At 27.9% G+C, this 22,201-nt stretch overlaps 1 protein-coding gene across 1 annotated transcript in view; it reads left to right on the forward strand.

Annotated features, from left to right (window-relative positions):
• LOC126900186 (SAM and SH3 domain-containing protein 1-like) overlaps positions 1-22,201 on the forward strand; it is a 67,394-nt gene that overhangs the window by 43,672 nt on the left and 1,521 nt on the right. Inside the window, exons 4-11 of the mRNA XM_050675693.1 lie at positions 7,316-7,362; positions 9,176-9,285; positions 15,995-16,123; positions 18,417-18,667; positions 20,176-20,397; positions 21,725-21,803; positions 21,878-21,958; positions 22,047-22,155. Coding sequence (XP_050531650.1) covers positions 7,316-7,362; positions 9,176-9,285; positions 15,995-16,123; positions 18,417-18,667; positions 20,176-20,397; positions 21,725-21,803; positions 21,878-21,958; positions 22,047-22,155 — 1,028 coding nt within the window. The remainder of the gene's footprint in view (positions 1-7,315; positions 7,363-9,175; positions 9,286-15,994; positions 16,124-18,416; positions 18,668-20,175; positions 20,398-21,724; positions 21,804-21,877; positions 21,959-22,046; positions 22,156-22,201) is intronic.

The raw sequence follows: 22,201 nt of genomic DNA on the forward strand, positions 1-22,201 counted from the left end.
ACATCTTGGAAGAATTAAGAGAAATCGGTCTTTTCGCACGCATCCGTTAATTTAAGAATGTCAAGTAATCGCTTTGTTGCAGCTATACTCTTTTCTAAGAGCACATAAATTCACATTTTAAATCTAAGCTAATCTATCCTTAATTTATATTTTTGTTATACTAACCCGTTCTTAACTGACTCGATAAAACTCAAACATAAAATAAACAAAAATTAGTATTGAAAATTTAATATTTAATATTTACATTGTCAATTTAAAATTATGGTTTTACAATAAATGACAGGTGAGTAATTACTTCATAGATTTGTTTAGTATTTCTGTAGTTAATTAAAAAATACTTTTTAATTGTCTCAAAATTAAAAAATAAAGTATCCACATGATAAATTATAACTCTTCAAATTGAGTATTTTTAAAAATTAAATTTTAAATTAAGTTATTATACTTAAATATTAAAAAAAAAAACCCAGTACAGTGTGATGGAGGCAAAGTGGGGTCGTGGCATAGTTGGATCCAGTATAGATGATATCTGACAGTGATTAAAATCACTATCATAAAAAACGCTTCGATGCAAATCTATAGTGTTTAATTTCAAAAAAAAATTTGTCAAAAAAGTAGGTCAAGTGAGAGCTGAGAAAATAAATGATAGCTACAAAAAAAAAACCACATAGTAAAATAATATTAATATGAATTTCTTCTCACGAGAGGAGACTACAGTAATGGAATCCTTGATATTTATTGAAGTTATTGAATCTAAATGAGATAAAAATCAAATGAGTTTAACATTTTTTTCAAAAATAATTAAGAAAGAAGTCAGTGCCACAGACGTGAAAGACCCAAGTGTTACCTTCTCAGAAACCGTACGTCGCATTCGTCACTTAATAAAAATGGAAATTTAGTTAGTTCAAATTTTAAAGTTATTTTTCTCGACTTCAAAGAATCAAAAAAATTTAAATATGTTTAACTTTTTATACCATGTTAATTAGATTGATATAATATTTATGAAAATCAGTGTAATGCCCTTATAATAATATAAAATACAAAAGCAAGGATTTTAACACAAAAATAGCATATTTTTGAATGCAGTAGCTATTTACACCATGAAGACAAAATAAAGTCCGACATTTTTTTTTTAATATTAAAGTATATTACATAAGCTTTAATTTAAGATATATGTAAAAGTGTCAGTATTTCTGGAATACTTTCAAAAATTACGTTGAAAAAGTTTTACTTTCTATATGCATTTTTATGTTTTGAACCCCCCCTGTATTAAGGGAAATGGTCCGAATTAAAAAACCAGTATGTCAAATGAAAGATATATATAAATACTACTTTTCATGTAAAAATTATATTGATCCAAACTTTTTTTAAAAAGTTATAGCATTTTAAAGTAAAAAATGTAAAATATAAAATCGAGAATTTTCACACAAAAATTGCATTTGACAGCCGTTTTCACCGTGAAGACAAATAAAGTCCGAAATTTTATTTTTTCCATAAGAAAGTATATTACATTAGCTTTAATTTAAGATATATATAAAAGTGTTTGTATTTCCGGAATACTTTCAAAAGTTCAGTTGAAAAAGTTAATTTTTTGTGAAAAAGTTGTCATTTTGAATCCACTCCTGTGGGCTGGTAAAGAGTTAAATTTATAAAAAAAATATACCAAATGATAGGTAAAGACATCAAGCATCTATAAAAAAAATATGATATTGATTTGTTCATTTTTGAAAAAGTTATGGCAGTTTTAAGTAAAAAAAATTGAAAAAAATTCGAAAATTAGCGATTTTCTAAATTTGTAATTTTTTTGGAGGTTTCCCCCATTTACGGGGAACGAGGGAAATTTTTTCAATTTTTGAAGGTAATGTCTTCGACTAGATACAATTTGTTATCTTTTGACGTATCGTTGAAAGAAATCGGTTCGGTGAGAGCTGAGAAAAAGTGGTAACAGACACACACAAAAAAAAAAAACACATCATAGTAAAATTAATACCTTCTCAGCTTCGCATCGAAATCCAAAAAAAAAATAGTTTAATCTTATTTGACACTTATTTCAATGAAAAAATATAATATCAACAACCAAATAATGTTTATTTATTATTATTTTTTTTGATTATCTTAATACTATACATAATAATATATCTATAATTTAATAATTGCTATGTACATTTAGTCTAAAATGTTATTTTACTATAAATTTAATACGTATTATTTAGAGTAATGTAATTTTATCTAATTTTGATTGTTACATTATTTACCCTAAAATTTTTATTATTTTTAATGACATGTAATTTTTATAATAATATAAATGAAGGTTTTAATTGACTATTGTAGCATTATATTAATGGATTTAACGAAATATATAGTGATTATTCAGTTATATTAATGGATTTAACGAAATATATAGTGATTATTCAGTATAGAATTCAGGGTTTGTAACACGGCGTATCGCGTATGCAATATCAATACTTTTCTCACCTACGTTTCGATATAATGTGTTAACCATGAATACTTAATTACATGATACCTTTAAACGGACAAATACCGGCTAAATTTACTAAAGTAAAATTATGATTTAATTTTATTTATACTAATTAAAAATATAATATAAAATAATTTAACATTTATAGCTTTGTTGAGTTTGTACACGTTTCATTCTACAATTAATAATTTTTGATTGTTTTTCGTTTCATTTAATTTTTTTTTATTAAAAAAAAGATGATATTAAAAAATTAATATAGCTTATTAGTCATTCTTATTCAAAACCTTAAAATCATAATATAAAACTAAGTTATAAATTTAATGTAGTTTAAACATTTCAAATTTTTGTCGACTGTAATTTTATATTGTTATCAAAATCTGTTTATTTTAAAAAATAACCGTAACAATTAAAATAATAATTTATAATAACTTGGATTAAGTTAATTAGTGATTTTTCTAATGAAACTTTACAGTTTTTACAAAACTGTATTTATTTAGTTTTTTGTTTTTTCCAATATTTTTATTTTGTAAAGTATTCACCTAACATTTATTATTTATTATCACGACGTTTCTCGTTGAGTCTTTGAAGCATTACTAAGTTTACTGACATTGGAAATTACAAAGATTCTGTGTTTATATTATAAGTTTTAAACATACCAAATTCCTCAGTAATTCAGTTTCCCCTTCATTCTTTGGATTGTACATATTTCCACAAAGTACATCCACCATACTATTTACACAAAACCACAACAAACAGCTGATGACATTAACCCCTTTATGTGAGATGTTCAGTTTTATTTTATAACATTTTTTCACATCTAAAGATTTTATACAGACTAGAATTAATTAATTTTTGTCATCAGCAATTCATGTCAACTTACTAAAAATTAATGCCTTCGTTTGAAACAAGGATATTTCATAAACTTAATTGAAATACTTTCATCAAGCTTTTAAAGTATTTTCCCTGACTCATTATTACTACATTATCATCATGGTACAAAATAATTTTTTATCTATTTTGTACTTGTTTAGTATGATTATTATTCAATAGAAGTACATAATATTGTATTATATATGTGAATAATTAAATGTTATGTTTTATTTTAACTTCGTTCAATTAAACATATGAAAATTTTAAAAATGTATTAAACGATAAAATTCCAGAGACATGAATATATTAAAGGTTATCTAGCAATCTCAGTGTAATCTTGTAATTGGTTTACTGTATCTATTCGTTATTCTGGTAGGGTAACACAACTCATATGCTATATTTCGTTGTTCCTACTCTCTTCTTGTTGCATCTATCATTTTAAATTAACCCAAGAATAACAATACTAACGCATACAATTCCCTTTACATTTAACCATAATACCCTATTTATATTAATCTCTTAATTAGACAAATTTACTGTAATACGTTATGCATTGGTGTTATGTTTGACCCTAAATTAATTTGGAATTTCCGTATTTATACGAGACATTTTCAATTTAAACATTGACATAGGAAAATTTCAGACAATGCCTTATAATAACTTGTAATGTAGGTTTTTTTAATTCAGAATGCTCACAAAAAATATAATGATTATATTAAAGTTTTTAAAAAGATATTTTTAATACTTATATTAGTGTATTAAAAATTATTTTCTCTTACAATTCATATTTTAAGCAACATTTATCTATACGTAATTAATTGAAAATTCGAATTTTTATCGATCAATATAAACATTGATTTAAAAAATGATATGTCATTTACTATAGTAAATAGTACCTTATTTTATATTAAACTTTTTTAACTTTTAAGTCCCTAAGATAAAATTACAGATTATTTATATTAATGATAAATTAATATATTATTTATATTAATGTAGTTGAAAATTGTGTAATAATGTCAGATTAAGCTTAAATTAGAATAGAGAGAAAATAGAATTTCCTTTTCAACTAATCATATTCCAACCGTTATTATTTTAACTATAGTAATCATCCACTGAGACAGAACTCAGGCAACGTTACTGCTAGTTTCTCGTCAAAATTCCAAAGTCGTTTTTATGCAAATTTCCTCTTATAAGCTGTCAAAACATATTTCCCGGTCCGACTCTTGTGATGCGAATTTTCACCAAAACCTAATTTCAGTGTACTGGGCAGAGTCTTCACAAACTTTAAACGGATTCTCATTAGAATTTTAACGTTTTTTGTCGATTTTGTTTTAGTGGCTAGTTTTTTTCTCTTAAGCCGGTGGAAAATTATTATTGCACAATTAAAATTATTACAATGAGAAGCCTAATGGCCGACAGCTATCTTGGCAGAGCAAAGTAAAATATATTGTTTCACTTTACTCATCATAACAAACCTTAGTATAATGTTGTAATTATTTTTGTGGTGTAAGCATTATAAGAAAACTTTTTTTGACATTCCACGATTTAGTTTTTATAACTGTAAGGGTATATAAGTAGTCTATTCTATTTATTTTTGTAATATTATTTTTATATCTTTTAAAAACTATATTATACGTAGAAAAGATAATACATAAAATTATTTTTACGTTTTTATGACTCGAATAAAATAGATCTGTTTTCCTCTTCTAATTTAAATAAGTTAACTTTTTCCATTTTATCTGTATTATACCTAATATTTTTTAGTTTCTTGATCGTTGATAATACATAAAAATGTCATTATGAATAAACTTAAAAAAAAAAAAAATTGCTATTTTTCATTATTTCTAGATTTTACACAGTATGAACTCAAAACTGAATAATTATATCATTTATAAATTGAAAAAATACATATTTATTTGAAAGCATTTAAGATTTAACAGAGTCAAAGTGGGGTTACTTTTTAATCCATCATTTATTTAAGATTATTATACAAATATTACTTCCGGTTGACAAAAATCAAAAACACACTTTAGATGTATATATATTATTTTTACTGCATGTCAAACATAAACCATGTGAATTTTCCTTTAAAATTTACTTACCCTGGTTCACATTTACCTTAATTAAACGATGATAATAAATTTTTGTTAATATATATGTAGTAATATAGTATGTATATTCAATGTTACATAAATGTGCTCATATTGTTAATATCATGTTTTATAAAGTTTATATTGTATCTTTACCTGAGCATGCCTACAACATTTAATCTGCTTAAAATTCTTTGCAGTCTATAAATCGCGTTATGTCGTGACGATTTATATTAATATATTACTTAGCCATTATAAAATTATAGATGTTGTATCAACGAAACACATCAAACGTTCTATTCCTCTTCGGTATTCTCAACGGATCTTCAGTCTACTTGTTTTATACATGTTTCACAAAGGCTCTTTCGAATACATCACAAGAATAATAAGCACACGTTGTTATTATAATAATGATCATTACCATCGAAAATTTATTACATTCTCATAATTCATTTTTGTATTTTTATTTTAGCTTTTTTATTTACCTTAACAGTATTATTATTCCATGTCTTTGTAATCCCTCAGGAGCCGACCTCTTATCTCAACCATCTCGCAGCTATTTAAACCCATACAAAAAAAAATCTTCTTTTTTTTTCATTTTAACTTGTCTATCCTTCATAATATAATACTTAATTTACAAGCGATTACAATAATGTAATTTTATTTTTAATAACTGAACCAAAATCGTCAGCTATGTAATAAACAAACTGAGATTATCTGTGTCTTTAGTTGAACCATATAATATTTACTTCAGCTGTCATGTGATTTTCGATTAAATATTTTGTCGCTTACTCGTAATAATGTTTAAAATATTAATTAGTCCATCAAGTATCTTTGATGCAAATCAAATTTTTTAATGTAAAGCATAATTTTGTTTCAAAGTATTTTATTAAAACCAAAACGAATTTACGGGTCTCCCAGTAGAATACCATAAAACTTGTCACCAACGACAGAAATGATTTACGTATTTAATTAGTATCATTTATCCTTATTGTAAAACCAATTATTAGTATCTACTTGCGAATTATAAACGAGCTTTGGTATTGAATAACAACAAATATAAAATATCTGTGAATTTAATCACATAATACCAAATACCAACTTAACTAAAACCTTAAAAATTTACAACTGAAACTAACGTAAAATGTATGTTTTATACGATATTATGTAAATTTATTGATCAATGTAGTATCCAACTTTATAAAACTTTTAATATAGATATTATTCATTGTTTGTAATTTATACATCTATGAAGAAAACTATACAAATTTTTTATTGATCACATTATGAATGTTTGTTGTAAATATAAAATAAAATGTAATTGGAAAGTAATAATTTATTACAAGTTATGTGATAGACTGAAGTAAAATTTTGAATTTTCATTAACTATGTATAAAACACCGTAGGTTAGGTTTATACTCGTAAAGTTATATTAAATATTCATTTTAAGTCAGAAGAACGTATAGCAAGTATTAAGTATTTCTTTGCAAACTAAAACTACATGATGAAATTTCTTGTCTGGAGTTGTTTTATTTATTTAAAGTTACTTTTAATTATTACTTAAAATTATATAGTGTTGATTTTTACATCACATAGTCGTTAAGTGCTAAAGTTTCCGAAAAATCTTTGTAGAAAGTTTCATGTCAAGGGAAAGTAGCAATGCTTCTTATTCTTTAAGGTGACATTTCAAGAAAGGTTATACTGGCACTTGGTATCGTTAAATATATTAAGTCGACCTTTTTAAGTAATGCAAAGGACTCTATTCAACATTTCATAATTATTAAATGCATAAGAAATTATTTTTAATACAAGTGAATACTTGATCATAATCTTTTAATCATTTAGGTTACTAAACATGCAATTGTTTGTTTTGTTTCAGTTGCCTAAGTCCAAGGTCAGCATACTTCTACGAATTTCCTCCTGCGGGTAAGAATGTGAAAAACAATTTTTTTATATTATCAATACTTATTATTATTCTCGCTGGAGTTTTATTTAGCCTAGATGTATGATATATGTATACTATTTTATTAACACAAAAATTATTCAAACAGAATTGAATTACTTATTGGAATAAGGGTATAGTTTTTTCAAGAGACAAAAAACATTTTTTCAAGATAATTATATGTATATGTATATATATATATATATATCATTTTCCCTTTTTTATTATCATTAAATGATGAATTGGTTTTACTTTTAAAATATAGACTTATACATTTTTTTATACTTATCTCTAATAATAATTTGAAAACGGTAAAATTGAGCCCTTGTTCAAATAAATATTTTAATTTTAAAATACTATTAAATTGAAAAACGCTTGTTTTTGTGTACAACAGAATAAGTAAATTTGCTCAAATAAATTATTTTAGTAAAAAAAAAAAAACATTTTGTAAAAAAAATCAAATTGGACCCTTATTCCAATAAGTAGACCCACATCCAGGGAGGACATGGGTATAAGTACTAGTCACTAAAGGCGGTTAAATTCAGTACCCCGGCCGGCTCAATTCCTAAATGCGGCCCTGTCAATAAGTGTATCAATTTCATTGTCTATTCTAATAATATTAGAATATGTTTATCATATAATATTACATGTTAAACAAAATACTATATTATTCATAAAGCGATTTCAACTTGTTTTTCTTTGAATATTTTAGAAATTATCTGAAATCTAAATGAACGTAATATAAACTAAACTTATTAAATATTAATCAAACCGTAAAAACTAAATAATACTGTTTATTAGATTTTCCGCCTTGTTGTTTTTCTGTACACTAAACAGTATTTGAAATGTTATAAAGGAATGAACTGGCACCTTCTATATTTTATGACTATTTTCACCTCAAAATGAAGTCAGTCTTGCCTAAAAAGTCTTCCTAACTTTACCTACCGTCCGACCACTATGGATCCGCTCCCGTTGGTATTCTCGCCAATTTCGCGGTTTCCAAGGACGCAGAATCCATTGGTTGAAATGGATTTCATCCGGGAAACGTAGGGTTGTTGGCGGCAAGAATAAAATTTAAATGGAAATTAGACTGAATCCCCTGGGGAAACAGAAACGGTACGAAGAAGTTTGGGCGGCCTACTCGAACCACATGTAGTTATACATGCTCTGTGGCTCTGTGTATGTATATTACGTACGAAGAGAGGATTCGAAAACATATACGAGTGAGGGGTATCTATGATACAGGTTATACCGCAAACAGGGATATTTGGCCAACAGTGCATAGTAGTAGGTAAAATACACGTCAATTCTTATGTATTTTCTAGGTTGATTTATGTCAATCTATTGGCTTTTGTAAACTGTGGGCTGTAGACGTTGAGTTTGAGAAAGATTTTTTTTTTCCACAACTTTATTATAGGAAAATGCAACATAAATAATAAAAACGGCTCTAGGTACCCCGTAAACAAAGTAATATCGACACGTATAGCTTATAGAAAACAGCGGTGGTCTTTTAATATAGCCGACGCATAAAGAATTCCTCACGTCCAGTTCGATACAACCCTCATTTGTCCCAAATAGTGTCAAAAACGTGTGATTTTATGGGATCCCTTTCTTTCGCTAAAGTTTTTCTTTTTTTAACTAAAGTAAGTGCCTGTTCGTAAATGGTCAATTACCGTTCATAGAAAATCGCCCGCTCAAACATAAACATTTTCATTTGATTTAGGATAAACTTGCACTGTAAATGAGCATCATATTCACAGATATTATTTTCACTGAGTTTTGATTGTTTTCTTTCAGATCGGCCCGGCAAAAAGAAGATTACTCTTACGCGGTTTTTGCGGAATTTCAAAACGCATAGAAGAGACAAGACGAGAAGCCAGCAAAACGTGTCTTCTTGTACCAGTAGGGTGAGTGAACAATTATTGGATTTTTACGATTAAATCTAACTGCGGTGTATACCACTAAGACGTCTAAAGATTTCAATTGTTGTTGTAATAACATGATAATGTGATGCCACATAGCTAACTACGTTTATCACTTGTGTGCACTCTCGCCTATCTTTCCATTATCATACGTTATAAAAGTGCACAGCTGTTGCTAAACGTCTTCTTTACAGCTCATATTATATTATTATTACACTCGTGCGAAAAAGATGACTTTCACATGTGTGAAAGTACTTGAGAACGGTCCCTAAATATTTCTAAACCCTTCGTTGTTGGCGTCCCTGTTAGCTTATCATTAATTAACACTTGGGTCGCCTGGTAACCAGCCAACCTACTGTGCTTTAAGCGAAACGTAAAAAAAAATAAAGTTCGTTTTAAATGTGCCATCTAAAATCAAACCGTAATCGGATTTTAATTAATCCGTCGGTTTGAAGTAAACTTAAAAATACATTATACATGAGTACTAATAAATTCTGTCTCTGGTGCCGTTTTTTTTATTGATCCGTCTCAATTTTTTTTCATTTCGTTGTGTCATGGTTGATGACCCGAAAATGTCTGTTACGTTTTCATTTCGCTCCCTACTGTATACATCGCCTTCAATCATCGTACATTTTCTATGGTATGTATTATTATTATGCGATGACAGCCGCCACAATCACGTGCTAAACGTATCACGACTTTAGGGAAACGACCAGTGTTGTATTGATTAAAGGAATAAATTCGATTATAAGGTTGTAATTTCCCCCTTGAATGTTGCAATTTATAATTTATTCATCTCGAATCTTGGCATACAAAAGAGGTCTACTCTAAACGAACAATGAACAACGCGGCGCATGGTTTTTTTTGTTTGCTACAGTTTTTTGTAAAAAACGAACTATGTATGCATTATGTAAAGTTTATACAATCTTAAGTAGAACACTGCAAATAATAATACATTTTTTGAGCTATTACTTTTACGATTTAATTTAATCTCTGAGCAGTTTCCCTTTAAATTTGTCTGATTTTTGAAAAAGAGTTAATAGCGATCCTGATATTTAATTTTGCCACTGTAATAAGCTCGTCCAACAACCGTAATAATTCAAAAATTAGATTTTACTGTTATATTTTTCCGTCTATTCATTTTATTGCTGTGTACATGGGGACTAATAAACATTTATGAGACTCGGACACTGACTGTCGTTCCTTTTAACAACTTTTTACTCCAATACTAATGTAAATTCTGTTGCCTCTTCCGCTACCCAGCTGTAATTAATTCTTGAACCCATTTCTTGTAGGTCCTAACTCGTTATAAATACAATTTATTTCTGCACAACTTCCCTTGTCCCAAAGTATATGTATGAACAGTAAATATTTCTCCAAAATGCTCAACCGAAATTATACTGTTTTAGTGTATTATTTTAACATCGTAAAATGTATTCTAGTGATAATATAATGTACTTGAGACTATAATGTTATAGAAGTTTGTTATTCGAGTACATATAGTACTTAATCAATGATAGTTTTTAATTAAAACTTTAGTTTTTATTGTCATCAAAATTTCTACTTGAATTTTGAAAAAGCTACAATAAAATATTTTTTTAATTCGTATACACGTTTTGTATCTAGCGCTCGTTCTATTAAGCTTAGCTGAATACGTGAGATTTTATTAATATCAAATTGAAATTTAAACAATCATGATCATAAATTTAATAGTGAATAAATAAAATCTGTTTTTTCCTTGTTATTTTAAATATAATTTATTTCGATATTATTCGACATACTTTTATAGATTATATAAGTATGTTACTACCCAACACAAATCTAGCTTATTGAAAAAATATACCTCGTTTGATGTAAATATGTTTTACATAAAGTGAACAATTTAAATCTGCTTGTTTTTCTTTTTAAAGTTATCTGATCTAACATGAGCTTCTGAAATAATAATATATTTCTTCGCGGCGTTATTGGCGGTACTTGTCGACAGGATTGCAGACGGCAGTATATTTGCATGCCAATCAGAAGACCCTGAAACTCTTTCCGGGTGTTGCCGAAGGGTTTCCATAAAAAATTTACACGCAGTCCCATTTGATTTTTATCCCCTTCGAACAGTATATACTCTTATTTTACAATCGTGGTATGTGTATAACTTTGTTGGCACACATACGAAAAATGTATTGAAATAAACATGCAAGCCTCTGGCAATCATTTATTAAGTAATATTGGAAGTAAATAAATTAAATAACGCCGTTTCACAGAATTTCGAACAACATTGTTAAATGTTATAACGTTGATTCCCTGCGGTGTGGTATGATTTTTTTCCACCTCACTAAATAATTCACATTCCATTACAAAAAAAATACATTTTTTTAATATACAGTTGGGCGAATTAGCTGTACTTTGCTTATTAATGTCTTATAATCTTCAGTCAACGATCAAGACGGTTTTTATTAAATTCGATTCGGTTCAGTTATTAAGTGAATGAGTGAATTAAAAAAAAAGTTTTGTTCTGCGGGTAATCGTCTATGTAATAATATGTCACTATGAGTCATTCGTCACCGATGAAATATATATGTATATTGTATTATACAGCTCTTTAAGATTAAAAGAACCGGAATTACACTCCGTAGAACCGTGCACGTTTTAATAATCCATTCTAGATTTTAGTATAAATGAGCTTCTTCTCTGCATCATCAAGATAATAATTACCCTTTAACCAACTTAGTATACTGTTGTACCGTTATTTTGCGTGAAAAGATTTTCCCAAACTCTTTAATAGCTTCTCTTTCTCACGTCGATCGAATTTAACTTGGCCTACCATTTCCATTAATGGTAATTGCGTCCGAAGGCTACGTGCTTCTTAATAAGGGGTGCGCGAAATTCGCCAAAATAATAAAAACAATCGTACAAAAGACATCCGAAATGATTCGTGTTCTTGGATCTGGAGAAAATTATCTTTATTGTATAGTTGAAAGTACGCAGAACAAGAATATTCTTAATATTTTAAAGATTTTTTTTATTCTACTAAAAACTAATTGGTTACAATAAAATTGGGATAATGCATAATACTCGGCTAAAAATGATATTTCAACGAAAGTAGAGCGATTATAGTTGATATTTTATTTTTATTTTCAGAGATTAAAGTATTATTTATGAAGATTTTTAATATATCATTTCTCAATAAAACGAATCATGACTATCTTTTATAGCGCATACAATCTTTAAGACTCCAATTCATTATACCATGTACTTGTTTCATGAATTCTAATCTCCATAGTTCCAGCAGCTGTCGTAACAATTAAATGAAGAGTTAACATAGTCAATTGTTTCTAGCAACACTTCATACAAATCCGGTGGACTGTGTTATAATTACATCATATTACACGAGAGCTAAAACTTATAATATGACGTGTCCGACTACTGACATGTCTCGTGTACTCATCGAAATGTTAGCAATCGGTCGTATCCGCTTTCCGGTATTCCCTAAGTAATCAATCAAATGTCACTATGATTATATTAAAGTTCAACGATGAAATTAAAACGATATTCCATTTGGGCGCCATACTGCGTAATGTTCAATTTTTCATTTTCTATTATCTTTAACGGCTTTGAGATGTTTTAAATTTTAAAACTACTCCACTCTTTCCGGTCGTTTGTGAACTGTATTTTCAACGAAAAGCTGAATATATATATATTTATATTGTATAAATATGCGCATTTTGCCAAAAGTCAGATGTAGTTATATAACTTTAAGTATTAATGTTCTATTCGATTTTACCTGCGTTTTATCTGACACATAATGCAAACTAATGCAAGTATTGTTTCGACCGGTGGGATTAAGGTAAAATTCACTGGTCCGTTCCTCTTAAACACTGCGTAGATGAATTGAACTAATACTTTCGGGCGCTCGTAAAATGTTTAAATTAGTCATGATCGTTTAAAACATGGATATTAAGAGTATGAGAAGGTTTTGGCAACCGTCGAGAGTAGTTGCACCCTTTGCTCACCATTTTTTACTCATCTCGTTTATGAACATTTCTACCTTAGGGCAACTTGTAGCCATTTTATTTTTGTTTCCATATCTCTACCCTACGTCGTTTGTATATAACTTTATAGTACCTCTATACTCCGCTAATGACTGTGTTATAAACAACTTCTGGGAAACTTTTGGAAATTTAAAGAAAAAACACATATTCGACTGAAATAAAAGTTTTTTGCGTTATCACGTCTAACCGCAGTCATCATTTATTTAAACACAACATTATTATCGGTGTCGTTACGACTTTTTTTCATATTAGAATTACCTTTGCAAAAATACCTTCCATTTGTTCCGCGGAAAATTAAACAATAAATCATAAAAAAATATACAACGAATTTAATCAATATTTAACGCTAAAAATAAATTTATCAAATAAACAGTATTTATGATTTATTTCACATTTTATTGGTTTGAATTAATAAAAATGTAAACAATTAAAGTTTATAATTGGCGTTATATTTAGTTAATAAAAATTGTTTTGATATTTTAACTAATCAAATAAGTTTTTTAATTTTGGGCATTAACAAATAGAAATAAGTATTAACGGCAAACGTATATTTATAGTATCTAAAATTCTATATTACTTAATATAAAGTAAAAAGCGTAAGTAATTGAATTCTTTACCTATAAAAATCCCTCGTAATCACTTTCCAAGAGGAAAAATCCCTAAGAAAAATTAGCTTGCGAGACAAAGTTACTTCGGAGACGCTCAAAAAGTAAGTTATAAGTGTGCTTATGATTTGAGATGAGTGAAATGAGTTACCCTTTTCTCACTCTTTATTTTTGCAAGTCATTCATTACTTTTACAAGAATGAGTATATGCTAACCGGAAACCTTTGTAATACTGCAATCACACAGTAGTGCCGGAAATAATTATTCAATTGACATCAAAGGCGCTAAATATTAAGTATACATCAACGATTTCACACCATATAAAGTATACACGCATGAATTATTTATTCAATAAAATATACATTTGAAGCGTTTAGTTTCAAAATCAGCTAAAACAACACTTTCTTTCAAAACTAATTTTTTTGTTTTTTCTTAAAGATTACATTGTTTTTTATGGTCTACAAAAATATTGAACACCTGACAAAACTATAACTAGTTAATACTGATCATCGAAATTTGTCCTCGTACAACTGCAATGAAAAAAAGTCCTTTTTTGTTGTTTCCGAAAATGATTGAAAATTATACATTTAGCCGATTTTGAAACTAGACACTACATATGTGTTATTTTCGTTAATAAAAATATTTCAAATATCATAATTTTTTATAAAAATAACAAAACCGTTAAAACAAAACGGAACTATGCGAAAAATTAAATAGCAACTCGCTTAAGTAGTTATCAAAATATATGATAAAATATTTAGTTTAATATGTATTTGTTTTTAAATTTATCTAATAGAATTTCGGATTTGTTTTTCATAAACGAACAACTGTTTTTTTAATGCTTACGCGTGTTTTGAATATATTATTTTACATTATTTTTAAAGATTTTTTTCTTGCGGCGGGGAATGTTTTACACTATTATTTTTATAAGGTTTGTTTACACTACGACTGAACACAAATAACTCATAAGTATTTGTTGAGAATATTTTCATATAAATGCAGTTTTGTGTAAGACGAGATAGAACTACAAGCATTTTACAATCATTTTAACTCTATTAATTCGAGTTATATTTCTTACTTTACTATGTTTTATTCGAATACATCGTTCATAAATGTGTTTCGATATTTATTAGTTTTACACGTTACCTTTTATAATGTAAATATAGAAAAGCGATGGTTTAAAAAACCTACATACAGATTTATATTTAAATTCACCCTCGCTTTTCGTCTCAATGTGGCCCCCGTTTAAATGGAATTCCGAATAATCCCATTGAACTTGTCACCCTACATATGTACAAAGCAAAAAAAAAAAACACACATAATTATCATATTTGAGTTTGTTCTGGCCTAATGAACTCGATGATTGTCGTTGATCCTGTTATAGTAACAAAGCTATCAGAAAATAATTTAAAATGCTAGTTTTATATAAATGTTAGGTGTAGCATGTATGTATAAATTAAAAACTAAATTTCTGCCACAGATTATATTTTTTATGTATTCAATAAAAATACTCGTATAATAAAATAATTGTGCCACGCGTACGGCGAAACTTGAATGAATCGTTGTGTACTTTTATTAATATAATCTTTTCTTATAGTTTCGTGTAGAACTTTGTAGAAAAGTTTCTTTTCTGAAACTAATATGTTTATGGAAAGAACGCGTCTATTGAGTCTCGTGTAGAATGATACGAATGCTTCCCATGTGCTAGAAGAATTTACCTAAATAAAAAAATAAAGAAATAAAATCTCTTGAAACTTCAGCACTTTTCCACGAAATAAGCTTTTAGTTTTGACCGCAAAATAAGACGTATTCTGACGCATAAGACAACATATTTACTAACTTGATTTAAAGTTTTGAGTTTATTCTATTTCAAGAACTCTCAGTAGATTTCCAAAACAATAATCCAAGTCAGATAAAGTTGACGTTATAACTTGTGCAAACGAATTAAACCTATCATCAACTTGTTTTGTTTGAATATTTTTTTTTTAATTTAAAGAGATTTCTATTAGCGCTTATAATAATTTGAATTTGTTTATCGTGTTTCAGGCCAACACTCCTGATTGTTTAGGCATGACAATGATGGATAACAGAAACCGTTGTATACCCATGTCGGCGGCCTCCAGTAACATTGGACTTAGTCATCAAGCCGGTGGTTTTGAAGAAACAATTCACCGTGTAAGAAAAAAATTAAAAAGCCTCGTTATGAATTAGTTCAACAGTCAATTCCAAGTCTAAATTCGTTTTAATGCGCATTCATTTACATAAAATATTTATTTTATCTTTATTAAAATTGTTGCTTTATCCTCAAGACAAAAGGAGAATTTATTGTAATATTTTATTTTTATGTTATTATACTTAAAAAAAAGTATAATATGAATGTGTATATTTGTGGGATTGACATTTATAAATGAAAGCTTCATTTATTTTCAAACTGAAACTTAGTATTAACTCTGTCACAAAAGTAGGTCATTAATCAAAATGTACTTTTCTTTTTCTTGTATATGAACACAATATCGGTTTTCATATTATAAAACAAATTATTAATACTTCGGTATTAATGTGTTTTAAACTTTGATACCAAGAGAAGTGTCGTACTAAATTTTTTAACTTTACTACAGCGTATTTAACTTTGTCCGACTGTAAGTAATTTCTAATAGTTTATTTAATAAAATCTCATTCAGTAAATTCCATTTTAGAGTCAGGAGATGAAAGTTAAATATTTTGTTTCAATTCTAGAACTATTAAATTTTAAAATGGAAAATTAATTGATTGTAAGTCAAATTTCATACTAATTTCTTGCTGGTAGTAGTTCAATGTTAAGACAAGAAATATTTTACTTATTTTTATAGATTTATAGTTAAAATTTCAGAGATTCAAATGATACAAATAATATCAAATTATACAAATTATTTAATATTATTAAAGTTAGAAAAATTAAATTTATTTGTTAAAATATAATGGTAACAAATATAATTATAATGAATATATCATTATATTTGTTGCCATTTTATGGTTATTCATTTAAATAATATTTTCTATTAAGTATATTTAATTGAAAATGTTTTAATAATTTAAATAATTTTGCATTTTTTAATAATTACAAGTGTACCTATAATGATTTAATCCAAACAATAATGTTTGACATTCTATTAAGAAAAAAAATTGTACTATAAAACTAATATGACACACTATAGAAAATAATTTTTGCCTAAAATGTGTGTAAAAAGATTAATTTGCTGAATGAATTGATATGATTTCTATGTGACTGAACAAACATTAAATGTTTGTATAAATTTTATTGCTTATACTCGAAATCAAAAAAATTACAAAAGGTTTTTTTCCAAAGAAAATCTCTTCGGATCGAATGCACACATAGTAATAAAGTGTGCTTTAAAATCCAACCCCCTCCATTTGATATGCATAATATTCGAATTGCATTTACTCAGCATACTATACCGTAAAGGTATTTATTTATTTCTTTCTTTTATCGGCAAACCTTAATGTAAAATTGTTATTTAAAGCTCCCGTTTGTGTGCTTATGTCAGTTATATTTTTAGACAGTATTTTTTATACATCAACGGGAAAATGTATGCATTAACTTTTATTGGCCACTTGGTTATTTTTGGTCGGTTCCTTTATGTACATTTTTACTCGCCGGTTACCTACTGATTTCCTCTACAAATAATACGTTCTATCATTACGCTTATAAATATTGTACTTATTTATTACACACATACAGAGTGTAGCCATTGTCCGATTGTGCGTGTGCGTATGTATATATATACACCGGTGCCCAGTTCTCTAATAAACAACATTAAAGTCAGATTAGGCGCGCGTAAAGCTAAAGCGTCATTAAAAACTTTTCAGCGGCAAGTCGGTGCAGCAATAGCTGCGTGAAAGAAACCAAATGTGTAACTTTTTTTTTTTTACACCCTCTTTTTTTTTTTTTTTGCTTTTGCCCCGTAACCCTCTTCTCGTTTCTCTTTCTCATTCCTCCGCGCGGTTATGAGTTTTGTGGCCTACTGTCGACTGTTTCCCAGGCTGTGCCGATATGTGTGTGTGTGTTAATGTGTGCTCGCGTTTCACGACCGTAGGGACCCATTAAGGTTACGTTACTGCTGGCTGGAGCAACATTAATCTTGTTGTTCTTGGGTTGTGCTGGTACGAAGGGGTGATCTCAGTAGGGGTTCGTATGCCGTCTCGCCGCGCGACGTCTGGAACAGTCCGACCGGTCTCCTCGAGCCAGCAGAAAGTTTAACCGCGAGGTCGGGGGGGCTCGTAAAATAGAAATAATAAAAACTCGGTGTGCAGAACTGTACGTGTACCGTGACTGCGGCACGTATATGGTTTGCGTTATGTAATAACATGTATAATACTCTTTACGATCGCATTGTTGCGGTTTAACATGACGTTTGATCGACCCCCGTGTGCAAAACTTTACAAGCTTTTATTTTTATTTTTTTTGCAGCTGAAAGTCGAAGAAGCCATGGTAAAGAAGGAACGGTTCGACCGGGAACACGAAGACATACTTAGGGAAATCAGACACGGTTTAATGAGGTATGGCAACGGTACACACAAAATGAGAAATGGTGTCAATATTGTAAGTGCAGGAGGTGATGAAACCTACATGTATGACGACGAAATGTTGCGACATTGGTACGATGAACCTCCCTACGAATCCGACCCCGAAGAGCTCCTCATGGAACACGCCAATAATAGGTAAGCTTGATTATAATGTACAATAGTCATTTTCAAATATTTAACAAGAATTATTTTCTCTGGCAAAATACAATATAAAAGAAAAAAAGATGTTTTTTTTTTTTAAGCCAATTGAGAATTTTGGATTGAAAGAGTAAATGTATAGTTTTTTGAAAATTATATGTTTTTCCCTTTCTGTGTTGCTGGGCGTTGTCTGAATTTGAATTGTGGTCAAGGGTGGTATAAGAGAAATCCATTAGTTAATAGGTCGATGTATTTTACTTGTACATTTGGTATCCATGGCTGTTTTCGTATAATATTTTTTTCATATATATTTTTCTAATACTACGACTCATTCGTTTATGCCAACATATCTTGCAAACTATATTAAACGTGTAAAAAAACGACGTCCCCTTTGACGTGAAAGAGCTATGCGTTTTTCTACAGCATATAAGAATATTTTATTGTTAATTACTATCGTATTCAATATAAGGTTTTTATTATTATTAATTTATTTTTTTGAACATGCATGAACTATTTACTACATTTTTAATTAAAAAATCGATATGCCACTAATTGACAAACTGTGTTCTAGTTAAACAATTGGGTTAGTCCTTAATTCGCGTGACGAGAGACAAACTTTTCTGCGGAGTTGTCGCCCTCGCAGTTAACTTTGAAAAGTCATACAGTTTACTTAGTAAATAAATACTTGTTGACGACAAACTCGTTTATCCTTTAATAAAATTAAACCCGCTATTTAACGAATAAGGCATCATATGACATAAAATATAGGCGCAGCACGTGGAGGTTTCAAGTAAAACTCCTTGGGCAGTTTTACTTTGAGTTGTGTAAAGTATTTTTAATGAAAATAGATAATCTATGAATAAATAACCCAAGAACGTCAGTATTTTTGTAAATAAACTTATAACGACGTCATTTATAAAGATTAAATGTTCTTATAAATTATTTATTCAAAATAACAATACAAAAAAAAGGATCCCCGTTACTTAGAATTTTCTTATAGAACATTATCCATCACAGTTATCGTGTACGTTTATTCCGACATTGTGTATTAAGGCTTACGATATTTTTATCATTAAATAACATTAACAACCATCCAATAGTTTTGGAAATTAGGAATTTATAAATTGAGAAAAATAAATAGAATAAATATGATTTTTACAAAACGCATACATTATTGATAAAATATATAAATGTGTAAAACAGCATAAAATTTTGTTTAATGCAAACCTGTTAAGATCATTATTTAAATACTTTTTTAATAATTTTTTTTTTTACTTAATATCGTATGATCTATACAATTACAAAGCTTATAATGAATCATAATTAGTTTACAAATGTATACTGTGTTGTTATTTTGTATTGGATTTTTTTGATTGAATACATTTTTTTATATATATTTGTAATTTATTAATACCATAATTTTCAAACACTAATATGTTTGCATATTATATTTGTATGTTTTTTTATTTTTGTGATTGATATTAATTTTAATATTATTTTTGTAGAGTGTATTATGGATACACCAAACACAAACCACCAAAGACTAAAAATTCTGGATCAATTATCTCTTTGCCAAGTGCTGGTGACATTTCGTTGTCGGGCTATGGTCAACGACAGACAGGTCTTTTGTTACCTGCTTCCGGTACCGGACAGCCTACTATCATTCCATTGAAGAGACAAAACAGAGAGAGTGGAGACTATGCGGCGTCAGATATCCAGAGCGTTTGGTAATAAAATTACTAAATTTACTTGACTTTTTTGTCACTCTTTAATATTTAAACTAAACAGATATAAATTTGTTATTAGCTGGGATGCTACAAAATTCCATATCCCAATATTATTGTTGAATTTCCATTGAATATTTCCTATTTAATCTACTTAAAATTATTGTGAATATTTAATACAAAGTTGTTATCCTTCGATAAAGGTGTAGATCTGTAATTGTAAATTTACTATAATCGTCATATTTTTTGTTATTTGTCTTTAAAACTGTGTAGGATACCTTTTTCGTCAGTCCGCGCCTGTTCCCAAATAAAAATTACATGTTATTTGTTAACTCTAAATAAGAAATATTAACAATTTCTAGTCAATACTATGTATACTATGAGCACTTTCATTTTTTATTTTTTATTTTATTAAATTAATATAATGATATTTCAGTTAAAACATGTTAAGTTTCACAGTCTTTCGATGTCAAACTATATTATTAATTAAACTCTGACGAAATATCTCACATCTCTAATAAAATTTCAATTTTAAATACCTTACAATAAATAGTGTTATTCAGTTAAGAACAGTTTTTGGACATTAAATTGTACTATTAAAATAATATCATCTTATCATTTTAATACTATTTAAATGTTATTAATATGTAAATATTAACCCAAAAAAATAGCCTTTGAAATACATTTTCAAAACTACAAAGTGATGAATTTTCAACGTTACAATTGTTAAATATTACACTACTCTCTTAATAATAAAAATGAAAGTAATTTATTTTTTGCCAAACGCAACACTAAATTTTAAGTAAATACACAAAAATAAGAATTTAATTTCTACCTACCCATTTTTCAAAAGCATTATTCGTTTAATAACATGCTATATGTTTTAATTACTTTTTAAAGTAACGACGGATGTGAAAAACGTTATAATACGTAAACAAAAATTAATTGTAATAATCCACAAATAACTTAGATTAATTTTTTATATTGTAAAATTAAAATAAACTTTATTATAGAATGTTATTATTTCTAATTAAATTATTTTTTTATGTTAATGATTATGAATTTGAATTTAAAATTTACCCCTGTAGTGTTTTTAAAATGTTCTTTTGTCAGCAGATTAAATTAAAAATGTTCTGACTCGATTTTATAACGATTAATATAACTTTATACTTTATTTAAAAATATCCTTTTTTAAGGCATCAGTGTGATAATATTTTTATGGTTTTAATTCTCTGAAAAAACATTACTATTTTTTGAATTCTGATAGAACACTGATTTTTTATTGTACTGAACTACCAAATTTTATGTATATATATTTTTTTTTTCTTAGCTCAAGAATGTCGTCACTATCTGTTGAAACTAACCGATCAGATTATGATTCAGAACTTTACCAAAGACTCAGAACAAATGTAATTATAACATTAATAACTTTACCAAAACGATTTATCCTGTTATACTAAAATTTTTATTTTTTACATTTTAGGGGTTAAATAAATTAGTGTCGCCTAGTCACAGTTCAGATTATGCTGATCAAGATGATTCAATTCAGTTGGCATCAGTAAGGGTAAATATCTTATAATTATGAGCATTTTTTATTTTTCAATTGTAGTTTTATTTTTAATAAATACAAACAAATTTTTTTGCAATTTTAGCGTCATAGTAAACGACAACATCGATCAAAAATATCAAACAAACACTATAAACAAAATCAAAGATCACATCGCCATCACAGTTCAGCTGAAAGTTTACCTAGTACTTCCAGTAATTATTTTTTGCTAAAATATTATTTACTAAACTGTGAATGTGA

This window comes from Daktulosphaira vitifoliae, unplaced genomic scaffold (assembly GCF_025091365.1).
Source record: "Daktulosphaira vitifoliae isolate Bord-2020 unplaced genomic scaffold, ASM2509136v1 Scaffold_3, whole genome shotgun sequence".
Taxonomy (NCBI): Eukaryota; Metazoa; Arthropoda; class Insecta; order Hemiptera; family Phylloxeridae; genus Daktulosphaira; species Daktulosphaira vitifoliae.